This window comes from Apostichopus japonicus, chromosome 9, assembly GCF_037975245.1.
Source record: "Apostichopus japonicus isolate 1M-3 chromosome 9, ASM3797524v1, whole genome shotgun sequence".
Classification (NCBI taxonomy): domain Eukaryota; kingdom Metazoa; phylum Echinodermata; class Holothuroidea; order Aspidochirotida; family Stichopodidae; genus Apostichopus; species Apostichopus japonicus.
The window spans coordinates 1,419,393-1,438,878 of record NC_092569.1 but is presented as its reverse complement, the minus strand read 5'-3'; the positions used below and the strand labels follow the sequence as shown (position 1 = coordinate 1,438,878).

Below are 19,486 nucleotides of genomic sequence, written 5' to 3'. Positions count from 1 at the left end.
GCTTGTTTTTCTAGTTTATTCTGTGTTTTACTTTCTACAATCTGTCGAGTTCTCTTCTCCTCCTCAGAAAGAAGAGAACCAAACAAAACAAATTTTTAAATGTTCACTCTGGAATGGAAAAGCAAAGAAAACAATGATACAAAGCTCACACATAGCAGGATAAGGCAACCAGAGATCTGTACATAATTAGAGAAGTTTTGAATGTGTCATGATACTAGCATGTTTTCAATAGGAAGAACAAATCACTTTAAAGACCTCCCATGGATCATCAGACAGACAAAAGTTTTGTTTTCAATTCATAACAAATTAAACCCACTCTCCAAGAGCATTTTGTCCTTTCTAAGTTTCAGATTCGTCGATTAAAATTCACACTTACTTTTACTCTTTTAGGATATACAGCATGCTACAGAATTGTAATTAAGGAAGGTTAATGGCCCTGACACACAGCCCCTTTCACAACCCCCCCCCCACCCCCTTTCCCCATTCAAAAGTATTGTTATGTTCAAACTACCAAATGAAAGCTCATGACACATTCAAAGCTCTTACTACAAGACAAAAACAAATTTAGTCTAAAATTCTACAAAATTAGCAATTCTGACCTAAAAAATACAACCACTTGTAGTTAGTCAATTCACATAATATTACATTTATTATAAAGAACAAATATATTTCACAGATTTATGCAACAAGACGATTGGGAAGAAAAAGAAAACCAAAAATACACGAAACGTAACAAATGAACCTCCGACTCTGGTTAAAATTTACAAAATGGTTAAAAATGTTCTCCAAAGGAATAATCAATCAGCAAGGGAAACAAATATTCCTCAAAGTCAATAATAAAATGATCTGCATGTGTACTGTCTGAGAAGGGAGGAAAATATCCCCAAACTTTAAATTTAACATTTGTATCCTATCCACACACTCACAAAACTGTCATGGGATGAGAGCAAAATTTTCCCCAAAATGTGGGGGAAGAAAGTTACCAAACATTTTCAGTTAAAACATGCCGATTGCGTCCGATGGGTGAAAAAGAACTGGATTGACTAATATCTCGGTATTAAAATAGTCCAAATGAGTAAACTTTTTTAGGCGTTTAAGACGTTTAAGGCATTCGACGCTGATTTTCAAGAAGTAGAACCAGAATAATTTTTTTTTCTCAGGATTACCGTAATTGAGTCAGTCAACCGTCTTTTTCGTTCTGAATAAAATCTAATCTCACCATATTTCAATACCTAATTTAGTAAGCAAAATTTACATATTTTACATTAATATTCATTCATCTAGGGAGCCATAATGGTATACAAATTTGGCCATCTTGCTTCACAAATGTTAAGACCTATTGAACTACTTGTATTGAGAACCTTAGCACTGTTTGCGTAGCAAGATAATGTATAAAACTGAAACATGCTATCCCAGATGTTAGGCAATAAGTTGTTCCCTGACCTGTCCAAATCAAGATGGCACAAGAACCTCGTGCTGGTCTCATTTACAGGTTGGGAGTGCATTTTTATTCTGAGGAAACAGATGTAATGTCCAAAAATTTCGGGCAAAATTTTAAGAAATTTATTTCTGGTTGTCACTAGGCCAACAGGTCTTACCTCAGTCATCCGAACAGCAAATTCCATTTGTCCACAAAAATGTAGCTTAAACAACAAAAGACCGATCAATACATACTATGTGTAGGTTTGGTGAATAGAATACCAGGTTTGGATCGCAAAAACTCCCCTCATGAATTCCTGATAAAATGTCAGTAACTTCAAATTGAATGAGGGCGATACAAATCTATCATTTTCAACTACTTGCGGTATTTAATAACAATGCAATCTGAAATTGATGTAAAACAACAAGCTGCCCACAGAAACTTTGGTCATTTCAGACAACCGGCAAAAACATTCCTGTATTGAGACACTGAGATGAGATACATGGTATTTTCACATTTACAGCACCAACCTTATAAATGGCTATATGCAATGACTTTCAGTTGATATTAACTGTATAGCAAAGACAAAATAACAGAGCAACTGTGAGAAGCAGTTTACACAGGGTAAATAACCAGTCACAGAGAGATTGTCATGGTGCATTGGACAGCCTGGATTTAGACAGATGACGTAAAGCAGCATTCTTACCCCCAGAGAGTCATGACTAACTTAGACCTTGTTGTTTTATGCAGACCTATACACTGCCCAACCAAAGACACTGAATGCCACTAGACAAGATTTGAATAGTCGTCAGGACATGTAGTTGTACAGCCGACTCCCACAGGCCGAGTGATTAATGAATGCATACCCAGCCTATGCTCCTTCCTAGGGATGTCTGTCATGTTTTTATTTTTGCTATCGTTGTGCATTGCATGCCAGAACATGTATACACCCCACCCGACCCGACCCATCTCTCATCCCCACTCCTAATCCCTGATGGCTACTACCCCATATCCAGCAGGTCACAGAAACCAGTGGTTAATGACCCCGTTTAAAATATGTAAAAATATGTCTTTTCCCAATATATGTCGCAAACTTTACTGCATTGAATAGAGGTCATTTATATTGTTTCAGCGGTTTTATAAGGGAAGAGGGTAAAACCGGCAACTTTCTCATTAACCTTTACAGAATGATGACAACAAGGTACTGGATTGAACCGCGGCTAAAAATTGTCTCTGAATCATTTGTCACGGTGACCTCTCCATGTTGCAGGGTTTTTTTTTCAATTAAGCTGTCATGTCGAAATGATCTGAAAGTTGGAGGAAAAACATATCTTGTTTGTTGAGACCTCAGCAGAAAAAGATGTTAACAAATATCAACAAGGTCACAAATGGTTCCCACAAATTCTGGAAAATGAAAAAATGGGGGTGGGGGGGGGGCAAATTAAAGACTTATTTTCTGGGTCTTGAAAGTCATGAAATTTGCAGTTTAGTCTGACAAAAGTGAGGAAAAAGTCTTCATTTTGAACACTTATTATTTGCATGACTTTTTAATATGGATCATTGATTTTTTCCTGCAAAGAGAACATATTCAGAGCCATCAAGTTTGGATTTATATGATCGAGTGATTGCAAATTTTCCATGTAATTTGAAATTATAGGTGTGCTGGGCATACATTCTGCAAAAGTTACAAGATTTAGGCATTCTATAAGCAGCCTAACATCATGTCCTCATTAATGTGTGTAGGCTTCACAGTAAAATGTAAAACATGTATTCGTCTCAAAAATGTCTGGAATATGATTTTTTGAAAAAGCTGAGGAACTAGGTGGAAAAAAATGAGTGGTTAATATGAAACGCAATAATAATTTGAATATGATGCAAGAAATGGAAAACTGAAGAAAAGGGCAATACTTAGGGACAGTACATCCTTTATAAATAAAGATATGAATTTACCAGGAATGACTGTACAATTTGGACTCAAAATGAGAGATAGTCAAGGGGGACTGGGGTGATGGAAGGGGGTTGGGGGGGGGGCTGGTTACTCACCTGCTTGACTGTTGACTTGATGAAGTCTTTCTTGTGTGTCAGATCAAATTCAGGGTACATCTCATACACCTTCTTACACACTGTTTTCATGGTTACTTGTTCTAAGTTGGCCCCATCTAGGAATTTCTTGATTACCGTTTTCATTTCAGAGTCCTGTAAAGCAAAATTTGTGTAACTTGGTAAAACATATTCTTGAAAAGGAATATATCAACCCCTTCCTATACCCCAACCCACCAAACACCTACATTTATTTGTTTTTCAAAACAAATATTTATTATGTTGAGGTTTCCTTCAGAGTAATCTGAAGTTAAACAGTCAAAGTGGAGAGACCCACCTACCTTTCCACAAAGTCTTCCAAAAGAAACCAAAAAATCAGAAGTAAAACATAAACCATGATATCTCAGCACACCCTTATGAAGATAGTAGGACAAAATGTAGGAATGAAAAATATGGAGAAATAGTAGGATAAAGTTGGAAATTGGAAGGAAACACTGGGACAAAAGTATGTATTTTGATGGAAAATGTAGGACATATCAGAAGGAGACCAAAATAGAATGGTACAGTTGAATGGCTGGACTGTATGTATAAGGCCTTTTATTCTCAAATAATTCAAATAAAATAACTCAAAAAGCTCAAAAAATTAATTTTAAATTTACAGAGGACTAATAGAAATCTTCTTTGTGTAATTTGTTGTTTTTTATTGACTTTAATCAAAGTAATTCTGACTTATCAGATAAAGAGACCACTCTGAATGTGAACTTACAGAAGGAGGAGATTTGGACTTCTTTGAGAGGGGTGCGTCATCATCCGAACTCTCATCATCTGAATCTAGGAAACAAAACAACATTAGCATATATAAATATTCATATTTAAATATTTAAATATTCACCGAGGACCATGAAAACTAAGCTGAAATATACGCACACAAAAATTGGCCATAGCTAAACAACACGACCGCAAAATGACAGCAAATTTTGATATGGTTTTATACGCCCGTTTTACCTTATCTGAAAATTCAAGTGAATAGTTGCACCTGACTTTTAGTGCATTCCAGTTCTATGGCAAACCATTTTGATAAATATGATTGATGTCATGTGATCATAAATAAAATTTGACCTTCACCTCAACTCGCCCACCATTCAGCAAAGAAGAAATCACAGAATTGAACTTTTTTCATCTTCACATCTGCTGTAGACATGTTAACTTACAGAACTAGATGTATACAAAAGGCTCATGTTTCAAGACACACAAACAGAACGTCAAGAGTGAAAGGCGGGACAAGGACTGTTTTTTCTCACCTTCTATTTTTGCAGCTGATCTTTTGGCTGAAGATTTCTTAGGTGAGGTTTTCTTCGGCGTGGTCTTTGCCTTTGTCTTTTTAACTGGCTTCGGCGTTTGTTTCTTCGCTTTCTTTGGCTTTGGCTCCTGGAATGTAGCAGAAAAGAGTTAAAATCAGTCTCTGCTCAGTAAGCTCTCAAACTTTGATATAGTAATTTATGGGTACCAGCTGTTATACTCACCAAACACAAAATATCCAACTGGCTTCTCATCTACACAGTTACCCCCCCCCCCCCCCGCCACTACCCATGAAAGTGTATGCACAGTCCTCATCTAGTTTATAATCTCCTAAATGTGGAGAGCACCAAAGCAATTTTGTCAAATGGTGGCATTGGCTATTCCATGCCCTGCAATTTTTCTACAGACTACTATCCAAACTTTCTCCTTGCCTCACCCCCCCTCCCAAAACAAATGTCCCCTCCTTCCCCCTCCCAAAACAAATGTCCCTTCCTCCCCCGCCCAAAACAAATGTCCCCTCCTTCCCCCTGCCCAAAACAAATGTCCTCTCCTCCCCCTCCCAAAACAAGTGTCCCCTCCTCCCCCAAGCAAATGTCCCCTCCTCCCCCCTGCCCAAAAAAATGTCCCCTCCTCCTCTATTACCTCCACCTCACTGTCCTCATCCTCTAGGTCATCTCCTGCAGCATCATCATCATCATTATCCTCCTCATCATCTATCGCATCTCCCTCATCCTCGTCCTCTACAGTGTCGTCGCCTGACTTCTTCTTACTGCTCTTCTTTCTTTTCTTGGAGTCTCCTTTTCCGTCGACTTTCTTCCTCTTCTTACCCGTTTTCTTTGAGCCTTTCTTCCCTGCAGCAGATTCAACAAGTTCGGGAAATCACCGTTACAGTTTTGATACAAGCCAAAAATATATCTTGCCACAGTTGGTATGATTATCATAATCAAGTTTGTTTTCACATAACCTATAATCTTACTTGATGTGTTTGGATTTGCCCACTTATGCTAAGGGTATAATTTAAATATTTCATTATTTGTCTGGCAAAAGATTTATCTCACAGAAAATGTATTCTGGGTTCCACACAGTAAATTAACAAGTATTGACAACACTAAGCAACAAAGTAACAAAATGTCTTTCAATCGAGTATTTAGATGTGTCAGAAGACGTCCGGTTGTGACCATTACCAATTGGCACAAGATTACTTACTCTTGACCGGTGGCTTCTTTTTGGACATGACTGGATTGAGGCAGTACTCGAAGATCCTCTGAATAAGATCTTCTTTGGTTCCACCCTTCTCTAAGTTCAGCCACATACAAAGCTCTTTCAGACCTCCGGTCGTAAACCTGTGAGGATCAATAATACAACACAACTGGTAATACCTAGGAAGAATGCTTCATTTTACATCAAATACTGACATATACCCAAAGGTTTAAGTGTCAATTTCTGCCTGTTTGCTCTGTCTGTAATGAACAACTTCCCAACTTACTGCCCTTTTCTTAGAAACAGGGTGTCCCAGTATTAGTATGCAAATGTAGTATGGATGGTTAACCCTGATTGGTTCTAAGTGTTGCTACTGGGACCAAGGGTGTAGTTGGGCCAATGAGAGGAGTTCAGTTGGTCACATGTTTATATGCTGTGGTTTAGGAGCTGACTTCCAGAAAGCTGTCTTACAAAGAGTTGCAGTTTTCTTGTGAGCCAGTCAACAGGGCATTAGTAGAATCTGGGCACTCTTGAGGTTAAAGTTTGTCCACTGTGTGGATATATATAGAGTTGTTGTTAACTGCGCTGTCAACCTAGACTAATCTAAACTTTTCTGGAGGAATTATTTGTTGGAGGAATTATTTGTAAATTGTATATATATCTTGTTTACTGTGCCTATTCACACTAGTGGAATTGATGGAGCAGAGAGCTGTCATTTAGTCGCTGTTTTGATGATATTGTACCTGGACTTTCTACTCTCCTTGGGAAGGACACCATTCGAACATATTCGTTATTTACTGGAAGTTCATCTATAGCTATTGACCAACGTCCATTTTTGTACTTGCTGTTATCTGCCGGACATTCATCGAGCCTTTTTATCATTTATGATGCATACCAGTCATCTGGTGTCTACTGTTTAATATAAACACTTTGGGACACAAAAAAATGTTCTATAGGACTTATTCACATGGTCAAGAGGTTTCTATCCAGCAACAACAAAGCAAACAGCCGACAGGAAAACAGTGCTACTGGAAGATACAGACCCGCCTGCCAGATAAACCTATCTCTTATTTTTATTAACATGCACAATATACTAGTCTTGTGGCCACTTGACACTCCCTAGTTAATTGTAACTTTTATCCCACAATTAAGTGTAAATTGATACCTGTTTTAAGTATAATTGTATTAACAGTGCGTTCATTTGAAGTGTACTTTGCCAAGTTTCTCACGATGCATATTTACTTAAATGTTGAGACCGAGTTAATATAGTTATATACTGAATCTAACAGCAAGTCTTATTCTTTATTTAGCCTGTTGTATTCAAAATATAGTGACTAGCTGTCCTCACACTTCGTAACCACTAGGGGGGAATCCCAACAAGCCTGCTGGTCAGCTGCTGCTGACAAGAACCCCATATCTCGCATCTCTTACATATGTGATAGAAATAATTAGAAAAGTTCTTATTCCATTCGGAAGATACCAGTGATTCCCCTCACCCCCCTTACACAAAAGGCTGAAGAATTGATCAAGTCTAAGTATGACATCATCGAGCCACTTCAATGCTTACATGTTTTTCTTTGATTACTGGAATGTTTATTTTCCGTAATATAAATGAGTTGCGCAAAGGCTGGATCCTAAAATAACTAACCGCATAACATGACCTAAATACCTAATTAATGCTGGGATTAATTTAAGTATTAAACATTGTTAACATTCTAACTTGAAAATTATGAGAGAGCAAACTCATTCAAAAGGTTTCAGTTCCTAGTGGCGCTATGACATCACAGATATAACAGCTCCCAGGCATGATTTTTATACTAGGATACCTCCAGGGATGTGCCCAGGATTTCCTGAGTGCCAGGTATACTGATTGCTGTCCTGGGGGGGGGGTCTTTTGAAGGTGTTCAGATACTAAATGCTGGCACTTGTGTAGCTTTATAAGCACATACACAAGTACTAGTTTTACTAACAATTTACATTTTTAATTTTTTTTCTTCAAATTATGTTGAATACATTGTTAGGAATGCCAGGATTTTAGATGAAAATAGTGCTGGTCGGTAACTTTTAGTGCTGGGCGGGGCCGCCCAGCGTGGGTACATCCCTGTACCTCCCAAGAAGGACAAGCTGTTTGATGGACTTCTTCACAGATATCTCAGTCATGCAAGCATGCAAAGATGATGGTTGGGCGTGTGTCACCTTTATGAAATTAGTTCTCAATGGAATATCTTCCTTAGCATCAATCGTGTCAATACATTCATATTTACTCAAGTACACACCTGTTGAGTTGGACTTCTTTCTTTTCATATTCTGTTTTATCTTCTTTCGTAAACGTGAACCCAGAAAACTTCCTTATATGTCTCTTGATTTCATTTACCTGAAAATAAAATAGGATTGATATTACGTGATATTTACAGCTACAAATTTCAGTCAATTACCTCCCACCTCCATCAAAAGGGTTCTGATATGATACCTGAATCGTGACTCTAGTCCACCAAAATCATGACTGAAATTAATTGGGTGTAACATTTTTTAGAGGTTCAAAAATGTTTTGTTAAAGGTTTTGCAAAGGTTGACAATGACATAATAATAAATTAAATTTAAAGTTTGGGACAATTGTTGTTCTTTAATGGAAGCAATAGTTCATCAATTGCTAATTAGGAGTAGACTACTGGCTACAGCCATGAAAGTCTTACTTTATTAGATTCCCGGTTATTCAATATTTATGGAAATAAAAAAAGGCCAGGTCAAAATAACAAAGATACGAACCAAAGTAAAAAGGCACTTTTTTGAGGAGACGCAAATCTATAAACTTATCTCTTTTCTTGCCCAAAGGCCCCTTTAAATATTCTTTCAACTTTGGAGGGCAAGATCACAAACAATGCTTTGGTTTGCATACCCTCTCATGACATATACTACCAGGCCAGTATGTGACCAATATTATTACAGAACTTTGGTAATCCTAACATGGTGGTATAATAAAAGCCACTATACCTACTTACTAGTTAGCTACATCAATTAAAATGTTTCAAACAGTAGAGATTGTCTAACCATGGACAACATGTTATGAAAAGCAATGTTCTCAATGCCAAACTAACATAATGAAGAGATATTGTGTTGTGTTCATATTTTTCCCAAGCACAACCAGAGGTTGACCATGAAATACATTCAACAAGAACAGCAACATTCTCACTCAAGATCAATCATTGTTTTATCCATACCTTTCCCGTCCTTCCAAAGAGAACTCTGTACAATGGCTTAAGCACATCAGCGTTTGTCTTGTTTAACTGGAATTCAACTGTGTGGAAGAAAGAGAAAATAAATTGCTCAAAGTCTGGTATTTTTTTAGAAGTTCCTCTATATTGAAGGTGAATAGGAGATGTCTTCCGACAAGCCAAAATTCCAAAATTACTCCATAACTTGCAATGAACGGACATAAGAACAACTGTAACTAACCATAGTATGAACAGGAGAGATTACTGCCTCAGGAGTGAGAAATAAATAGACCAGACAAATCTTATTGATTTCAATATCGACAATGATGAGTGTCATTGACGGATTGCTAGCAGACTTGTTCAGTCTTGTTTTGCCACATTTCATGAGAGCATTTAATATAACACTGTACAGAAGGCTGTCATGTTTGGAACTGAAGTTTGACAGCAAGAATGTTCAACCAATGTGGACCTACTGTACCCATTTCAAGTTCATCCAAGCTTAACCTTTGATATTATCCTGTTCAGAGTTAACATACTTTAACAGCCAGAGAAAACAATAGTTTGTGAGAATCAATAAGGTAGATCTAGGTGCAACATCTAGAGTTATATTTGTTTTCAAGGTTTTTGACCTCAGATGACCTTTAACTTCCATCAATCTCGACAGGCATTTACAAGAATCATCATTTCTGTCATATTAAGTTATATTTGCAAGGTTTGCAGACTTTGACCAATGGTGACCTAAAATAACTATCAACCTCCACAAAACTTCAACATGGAAGTGGGGGGAGGGGGGATCAACACCAAGTTTAGTGTTCAACCAAGAGTAATCATGATTACAAGCAGGTGTCTCAAACACACACTCACATAGATACAAAGCCATCACCATTTCAGACTCTTGTAGCTTGCACATGCACTCTACAGCATGTACTGGCTACTGATAGTAAATAATTTTGTTCTGTCAGAATGTGCGTGGGTTATAGCAATGATATCTGGATTTTGAAGGAAAATCTGCATATTTACCGATAAGGAAACACTGATATCGCTGTGGCAACAACACCAACAAATAAACTCTCTAGTTCATATGAAGCTATATCCACATGTTTAGCTTAAAACTGTCCAACTGTCATTTCAAATAATCAGGAAATTGTATTAGAACTGGTGATTGTTGGACCTGCTTGTTATTGAATCTTGCAACACTTTTTTCAGACCTGATAAAGTTATTACATACAATACTCAGGCCTACAATTTCAAAATTTAAGAAAAAATTAGAAACATATCTGCTCAAATTTAATTCGCACTGGCATTTCTTCGGTTGAGTTAATTCAAAAGCAACTTGTGCATCATGCTGGCAGAAAAATGCCAGTGTTGTTTGTTAATCGACTGGTAAACAATGAAATTCACATGCATTTATAGAGTAAATAGCCTGAATTTCAAGGCCTGCAATTCTATATTATGTACAATACTGCAATTGCATCGATTTATTCTAAAATTTCTAAAAACAAAACAATTATTGAGGAACATATTCTGATGCGTTGAAACATTTCAAGAAACTTTGAAATGATGCAAGCATTAGACTTATCAACCTTGGCTCGTTTGGAAAGCTAAAGATCTAAAATAATCACACTCAAACACAACATGGACAATATCATAAAGAAAAGCATTTAATGGACAAGTTGTTGGATAAATGCCAAAGCATATGTAGCAGCTTTTTGTCCCAGATATTGATCATTATTGGAAAACTTACCCATCGGACAATCTCCAAGCTTAATTCCTCTGCCCTCTTTGATTTCAAACTTTTCTTTTTCTTTCTCTGGCGGGGACTGCATGGATAACCTCTCAACTTTTTTCCTTTCCCGTTTCCCCGTCATGATTTCAACTGGGCCATCTAACGAACCCTCTGCAAGTATAAAAATACAGATCCAGATGGAGTTTTAGACTCAACCTCTGACTTGTAAATTAAATAATGAACCACAATAAATTTGCATGATGCGATAGTTTCTGTTTTTTTATATTAAACTGCTCCTGACTGTCTTGACTGACAGGAGGGGAGAGGTAAGGAGGTGTGTGTGTTAGGGCTGTGTCATTCCGGTTAATTCACTAACCGGTTAACCGTTTCTATTAACCGAACGGTTAACGTTTAAACGTAACCCGTGTTGTTGGCTCAAAATAAGAGCCGAAAATCAGAGTTATATAGCTCAGATTATAATTCCGAAAGAGCGCCACCACTTTTGTGCGGAAGTACATTCTCAAAATAGCGCTGCAAGTATCGTTTTTTCGTAACGCGTATGTCAAGAATTTGGTTGTATTTGCTTAGTTTTGACGATCGTTGCATTGAAAAAGACGAATCGCTCGTTTTCATGAAGTTTTAAACAGATTTTTGTTTCTCTTTCAGTTCATCGGTAACTGTTACAGAGATATTTGAAGCAAATATTTCTTCGTTAATTGCGTAGCCCCTACTGTAATAGCGCAGGCATTGTATGGCAGTTATAAAGGCCCGGTCACACTATACCGATATTTTATCGGAATACTATCCGATTTTCCCAGAGGAATCGAAACAGACAGTTTTTCGTTCGGGTCTTCTAGCCACAGTGATAAAGGACCTGATTTGCTATCTGTTGAGCCATTCCGATGTGGAATAGACCTCTCCTAACTTTTGATATTGACTCCGTTTCCTTTTATCGGTTAGCTATCCGATTTCTCTTCCGATTTTTATCGTTTTTCGATGTGACGTCACTTCAGAATGTAGTCAGTTCTAGAACCCCTCAGATTTGAAGTAGGTATTCGAATATTCTACTGCATTCATTACATTCACTACCACAAACCTCACTCTTCGGCCTAAAATCGGAAAAATCGGACCGTATTTCGATAAAATATCGCTGTAGTGTGACCGGGCCTTAAGCCTAATATTACTAGGCCTACTTAATATTGGCATTGGCAAGTTCGCGATCATATGGAGTGTTAGACTACAAGGCTTTCACCAGCTAGGCCAAGGTCAGGAAAGTCGGTTGTTAGGAAGCGATTGCTACAGAAGTGTACGGTAGTAGGGCTAGGCCTACGCAATTACAAGTACAACAATGGGTCACAGATATATTGAATTTGTGCATTGTGGCGGGGTAGGCAGAGGGTAGGGGGGAAGTGTGGAAAACATTGTAAAATTTCCCGCGAACACCCTGTCGATTTCCCGCCGGAGTTCGTGCAGCAAACACAATTAGCACGCGTAGCATAATTGCGTGGGGTAGGCCACCGGTGGGGTCATGTGGTGGAACCCCTTGTGGGGGTCCAGGGGTTAACGCCCCGGAAAATTTGGCGCGTCTGGCGATAAAATATTCGCAGCTGTGGATGCAAAATACTGACAACTTTTTTAATTTAAATTGTCACGAAACTGATGAAAATTTTGAAATGACAAGTTAGAGTAGCCATATTTTGTTATAAAATGAAAAGAGATCTATCTGTCTTATAATCATTAAAAAGTTAAACTTAAAAAACATGCGATTTTATGAAACAACGTTCGGCAAAGCCCCATTCCTAGACTGCCTAACAATAGCTTGCACTATACTACAACTACGGTAGGCTACATTTTCCAAGGTACCTTGCCAAACAACTGTGAGCTCCTCCCCTGTCTAACACCTGTTGTTAACAATTTTTTGGCATGTTGCCAAGGAACTTTTCATGGTCTAGAATTAATAAGGTCAGTCAGTAAAGGTTCGGTTAAGTTATGAGAATTATTATCTTACTGCGTTTAAGAAAAGTAGGTAAAATATGATCCCCGTAACAGCTAGGTAAGTAAAACAGGCAACTGACTCCTCCGCATGACCAAGACAATCTATTCCACATGATACATGGAAGTAAACCTTGTAATCACATGTTTAAGGCCACTTGGCATGATTAACTAAATGCTTAATATTGTTTCCATGTTATTGTAGAAAACGTAAACTTCGCAATATACAATTAGTTGTGTTTTTGTAGTTACGTGAGATCCGTAACCGACGAGGTGGTTAGGCTATTTGCTATACACTAAACTATGGTAGGATATTATTTTCTCCGTAATTTTGGAAATTCTAGAAAATACTTTTTCGCCGCTCAACACCAGATGTGTTCTTACGTTTTATTCATAATTGGGTGTACTAGAGCCTTGATTACATGACATTACTTCCATTTAGCACGATATGCCAGTTTCGCGTGAATTTTTCTAAAGTTTTTTTGCTCGACCTTTCGTAAAATTTGAAAGGTGCACCAACTTACTTTTCGTACACAATTGGTTATTTCTCTACTGATTTGCAGAGTTTTTTTTACAGTCAAGCGTTGTGCATTGAGTATAAACTTATCGCGAATGCAAGAAAACGATGCGGGGATTTCCAGTAGACAAATGTTTTCTTTGTGGGATTACTGAGTCTGTTGAATGCAATCCCGCACCTTAGAGGGAACACTGAACTGAAATTACATCATAATAAAGAAAACGTTTACTGCTTAAATACAATCTAAATTTGAAAGGATTAGATGCAGACTCGCCACGTTGTCGAACGGGGTAACAATAGGCGCTTCACGGGTCGCATACCGCTTGGTAATCCCTTCAATCGTACCGCCAATCTTAAAAATCTTTTGTATGGATGTGTGATAAAGTTTGCAATTGTTACGTGATTTTCGGCAAGCAAATGTTGCGGTCTATTTCGGGAACAAAGTGATGTGAAGACGCGCCGTTGCGACTGCGTAATTGGCATTACAAAAACGGTTAAACTTATACGATGTACGGCGGACGGTTATCCGGCCGTTCGGTCGGTTAACCGTTTAACCGTTACAGCCCTAGTGTGTGTGTGGGGATGGGGGGGGGGGAGTGAGGAGTGATACAAATGTGTGAAAACTACATGACTTTGGTCAAAAGGACTCAAAGGTGCACCCCAAAATAGAGCTTTAATGGTAGCAGGCCGGATCTCATTACACATATATATATGTCTGTTTTTTTTTTATAGGTTTTGGAATATCTACTGACTTAACATACAGTCATACTTTCCTTTGTAATGGTTGTGATTTGAATTTTTATCCCTCGATTTTCTATCAAGTTGGTCGGAGAATTGAATGTCAGAAATAATAACCTGAAGTCAAAAGTTGTGTATTTATTGACCCTGACATTTATCATCACGTGTGCAGCAAATACCAACTTGATTGAGTTAACTTGAAGATGGATGTGGCTTGTTGTACCATATGAAGATCTATGTAGACAAGTTTGATTTTGTAACAACTTTGGTGACTACCGTGACTGTGACTTACTCTGCGGTTCATCATCACTGCTCAATTCATCTGATTCATCATCTCCAGCTTTCTCCGTCTTCTCTTTTGTTTTCTCATCTTTGTCTGCCTCGTCTTCGCCCTTCCTTTCCTCTTCTTCTTGGTGGTTATCGACCGCCTCTTCTATCTCCTCTTTCTTTTCTACATTTTCCTCTGTTGGACCAGAACTCTCTGCCGTTGATTCCCCATCTTGTCCATTTTGTTTTACTTCCTTCACTGGAGTTGTCTTCTCTGATATTTCCTGTCAAACCAATCACATCAATACAAGTTACTGTTGAGAGTTTCTTGTTTTAAAGACCCCAATATGACATGTTCTAAAACAGTAGAACAATTACTAAGTACCAACTGATCAGTATGGTTTAGGAATTCTGGCTTTCTCTTCCCTCCAAAATGCTTTACAAGTTCTATTCTGCATTTTAAATCTTTTGCAAGTTACCTAAACACTCCATTATGATTACTGCACTTGTGGTTTTCCATCACTCTACATTCCTGGTACTGTACCTGTTGCAAATGTATTATTTTAGCATGTATACATAGGACAGTACACCTCTGCAATCCTGCATAGTAATGTAAAATTACAACAAAAATACAACATTTCACACGATCTCATGTGACTTATAAAAATCAGCCCAATCTAGTAGTGACATTGGAAAAATTGCAGAAGCGATGAGCAGCCCACACCTTCATTACCTCATGGCTCTCACGTAAAATCTCTAAGGCATTGCAAAGCTTATTCACCACTTGGACACATTCCTTAGGGGACTGACAATGCTTGCCTGAAGTAGGGCCTTTCTTGCGTTGGACTCTTGACTTCAAACAAACAACTTAACTTGTCAATGAATGCTGCTTTTGCTACAAAATACAGGTAGCCTAGCATCAGGATCACATTCAGTGTATGCTTTTTGCAAATGTTAAGTCAGTCCATGCCAGAGGCACAATATTATGGCTGAGGCTAACATTGGAAGGTAGATCATACAACTGTTGGGGTTGTACTAATCAGCGTCAACAGGCCCATTTCACGACAACTCAAGACAACAAGTTTAAAATACCATCAAATACAATGGTTGTAATCAGAGTGTATCTGGAAACACGTTTAAAACTGACTGGAACCATCGTGCATACATATTTTTCATGGCTAATTAGTATGACCGAACTGTTCTGATTATAAGAAAGTCGAACCAATTTAGGCCTACCATAATGTTTGGCTATAGCCTAGATGCTAAAATTCCAACTCGAACAATAGTTGCAGCCTTGGGTTTAGTGAACTTTCTTTGGTGTCTTATACACAAAAACTGGATAGAGTAATAGTGGGAATTTCTCAACCTCATATAGCCGAGCCAGCTAAACCTGAAACTTTCAAGTTTACTATGCCAACTAAGGCTAGGCCTGGCAGAACCACTATACTATTACTAACTAGGCTATTTAATTTCTAGTTTGCAAGTTGGTTAAGATATTGTGTTAGGCTATATTTAATCACATGAATAGACATAAAATTGCCCACATATGGAAGCTAACAATACAAACTCGTAATTATATACAAACGTAGACTCACAATGTATTGTGTACATTAACTTATTGTGCGAGTCGCAGTTGTATAGCCTAATAACACTATAATACCGGTTGTAGCTATAATAAAACACGGGCCAAAAGAGGCCTAATGTTACCGACGTACGTGCAAAGTGTAGTACATGTATATTCAGCCTAACATGATGAAGTAATCGCTTTCGAGTCACTATTAATTCCTCATCCACGTGTGCGGATATTTCGCGTTTATTTGACTATGAACACATTTTTTAACACAAAATCAGTGTTTTCATATCTGAACAATCAAATGTCACGAATCGACAACTGTTTCAAGATAAGAATAATAGCAAACCTCGTTCTGGACGGGGGTTTCTGTAGTCTCCATTACTGTGGCGAAATTGTTGTTTTCCAAGGTACGCGGGAATACGAACCAATCAGCATTCACGTAAGATTTCTGAAAGTCAGTACATTTATCTTGTGAACAAAAGGAAGAAAAGCTATGGGTGATTGGTCGTTCTCCCTGAGAACCAAAGCGAGTGTCTACTGTCTAGGAGTTCGGGGACGGGTGGGAGAGGGAAGGGTCGACAAAAGGAATCGCCTGAAAAGACCACAAAAAAAGAGCATTTCTCTTGGCTATCTTGGTTTTTCCAAGTCACCTGAGTTCATCATGTTGTCAGCAGACGTGGAGAGTCGTACGTGAGTTGCATGTTCCAAAATATAACACTTATTGTAGTGTCATACCTACAAAACCTACTCAGCGTTTACATCATCAACTTGAAAAGAATATTTATAGCTATGGAAGTCACCCAGGGAGGTGCAACAACACACTCGCAAGGGAAAGGATATATGTGTCGATTAGGAAAAATCCTAAATCAACAACTGATTCAGGCAGAGACATGGATGCCTTCATTTTCATATAAAAATACCCGACTGTTGATGGATGTGGTGGCATCCCCCCTCCCCCTCCATCCGTAAGCCCAAATTGCAACATCAAAGAACTGATGAATCGGGAAGCGCATGTGCGTTGATTAGGCGTGTATCTATAAATACGGTACTTAAACAGTCAGTCATTGGTGATATATTTGTATATATTCAGTTTTCAATATCCGGCAAGAAATCAATTCGCAAAATTTCTTGACCTTTAGGCCTATAGAAGTAGAACACTATGAGACTATTTAGTGGTATCATATAGCGTTTTCATAACCATAAACGTCTTCATTCATTAAGCTTTGCTTGAATCACTCTCCACAACGGTGATGATTAATACGGTATGGGACTCAGGAGCGGGTACGGATTAAAAGTGGCCCCTAAAGCGAGCGTATGGCAAGCCGTTTTACTTTTTATTCGATATTTGATGATATCATCAAATATTTGGTGATATCAGCAAATAATTGTTGATATCATCAAATCATTTGATGATATCATCAAATAATTGCTGATATCAACAATTATTTGGTGATATCACCAAATAATTGTTGATATCAGCAATTCATTTGCTGATATCACCAATTCATTTGCTGATATCACCAATTCATTTGTTGATATCATCAAATAATTGCTGATATCAACAAATAATTGCTGATATCAACAAATATTTGCAGATATCAGCAATTATTTGGTGATATCAGCAAATGAATTGGTGATATCAGCAAATCATTTGATGATATCAACAATTATTTGCTGATATCATCAAATAATTGGTGATATCAGCAAATCAATTGATGATATCAACAATTCCAACATATCACTTATTCATTTGCTGATATCAACAAATCAATTGGTGATATCAGTAATTGATTTAATGATATCAGCAAATGAAACGTACATATCACTAATGCATGCTTTTGTTGATATCACCAATTCATTTGTTGATATCACCAATTCATTTGATGATATCAACAAATCATTTGCTGATATCAGTAATTCAACCGTGACGATGATATCAGTAATTCAACTGTGGCAGCCCGTCTTACAAGCAACACACACGATGTCAGTGTACTGTGCAGTACATGCAAATGACAATGGCGAGACAACAGGGTACGGGTAGCGTTACTTTCACCTTGGCGATTGCGGTAAACTTCATGAAGCACAGATCGCTATTGACAGAAGTTGTCGGATTTTGGGCGAAGTAGAATGCTTCTGAAGCGAAAGATTTCTAACCGCAGGCACGTAGCCAAGTAGGGGGGGGGGGGGGTGGGGGCGAAGATATTTTTTGTCTTTTTTTAACGATATCGAAGTTTTATATTTATAATATTTGTACACAATAAATTAACTGTGTCTGAATTTTCGAAAATTCCCTGACCAACATTCTTCATCATACTTCCCTCTACTCGTGCCATTTTGACCGGTCTGTTAGGGGTTGAAGGTTATGACTGGTTGCAGCCACCATCGGGGAGCCAGTCTATTTTTTTTTGGACGCAGTTCCCAGCCTGTTTCTGTCGCCCGCAGACCAGGGTATACTTTTTACATTTTGGTATTTAATATTGAGCTACTTAACCACCCCGATATTATTTTTCATAGGTTTATAGGCCTGGCCTACTCGGTGCTTGCCCAATGTTTGTCCTCCCTGTCACAAGTGCATGAGTAGCCACGGTACCTCTCCCAGTGGCAGTAGTGGTACTGTGTAACTTAGTCCCCTTTCCCCTCCCGTTGATCGCTATAACCAAGGCTGAAATTAACCGCGCACCAGGCGCCTTTCTGTGCCCGCTACCAGCCAAACAGCGCTCTTAAGACCCAAAAAGAATGCCTGTTGATGGCGCTCGTTTCTAATTCCTTTTTGTAGACGTTGGTTCGATACGCTTGAATTACTGATATCAGCAAATGAATTGGTGATATCAGCAAATGAATTGTTGATATCAGCAATTCCAACATATCGCCAATTCAATTGCTGATATCAGCAAATCTTTTAATGATATCACCAAATCATTTCATGATATCAGCATTTCGGTTCCTCATATCACTAATTAATTAGTGATATGTCGGAATTGTTGATATCAGCAAATGATTTGCTGATATCATCAATTCAATTGCTGATATCACCAATTCATTTGCTGATATCAGCAAATATTTGTTGATATCAGCTATTATTTATTGATATCAGCAATTATTTGGTGATATCACCAAATGAATTGGTGATATCAGCAAATGAATTGCTGATATCAGCAAATGAATTGCTGATATCAACAATTATTTGCTGATATCACCAAATAATTGTTGATATCAGCAATGATTTGATGATATCATCAAATGATTTGATGATATCAACAATTATTTGCTGATATCAACAAATATTTGATGATATCATCAAATATCGAATAAAAAGTAAAATGGCTTGCCATACGAGCGAAGCTCTCTCCCTGGCTGGTTCATGAAGACAGGCTTTTCCCTCTCTCTTACTAATATTCCATGTGGGTATAGTCCTATATGATACTTCGGATACTATTGGTAGGGCAGATCCGTATTGCTATATACTGCCCCCATTTTAGGGCGGATAGCGTCATTTCGTTCA

The 19,486-nt window shown here is 38.0% G+C and overlaps 1 protein-coding gene across 2 annotated transcripts; it reads right to left on the bottom strand.

Annotated features, from left to right (window-relative positions):
- Position 1: 1 nt before the first annotated feature.
- Positions 2-16,488, bottom strand: LOC139973285 (protein DEK-like). 2 transcript variants are annotated; one of them, XM_071979848.1, is made up of 11 exons: positions 16,331-16,488; positions 14,437-14,695; positions 10,916-11,068; positions 9,178-9,254; positions 8,236-8,333; positions 5,966-6,102; positions 5,402-5,610; positions 4,762-4,888; positions 4,227-4,291; positions 3,464-3,616; positions 2-2,727 (listed from the first exon to the last, which is right to left on the bottom strand). In XM_071979848.1, exons 1-11 carry the CDS (start codon positions 16,361-16,363, stop codon positions 2,713-2,715), a joined length of 1,326 nt encoding a protein of 441 aa, XP_071835949.1. In that variant the 5' UTR covers positions 16,364-16,488; the 3' UTR covers positions 2-2,712. The 2 variants fall into 2 exon arrangements, with proteins under 2 accessions (XP_071835949.1, XP_071835950.1); XM_071979849.1 differs by lacking the exon at positions 16,331-16,488 and adding an exon at positions 16,127-16,247.
- Between the last annotated feature and the right edge of the window lie 2,998 nt (positions 16,489-19,486).

Excerpts from the sequence above, each read along its gene's own strand:
- LOC139973285 (XM_071979848.1), bottom strand. The coding sequence starts at position 16,363 with ATGGAGACTACAGAAACCCCCGTCCAGAACGAG. Across the intron at positions 11,069-14,436 it reads CAGTGATGATGAACCGCAGA|AGGGTTCGTTAGATGGCCCA; the intron begins GTAAGTCACAGT and ends TTATACTTGCAG. Across the intron at positions 9,255-10,915 it reads GCTTGGAGATTGTCCGATGG|TTGAATTCCAGTTAAACAAG; the intron begins GTAAGTTTTCCA and ends TCTTCCACACAG.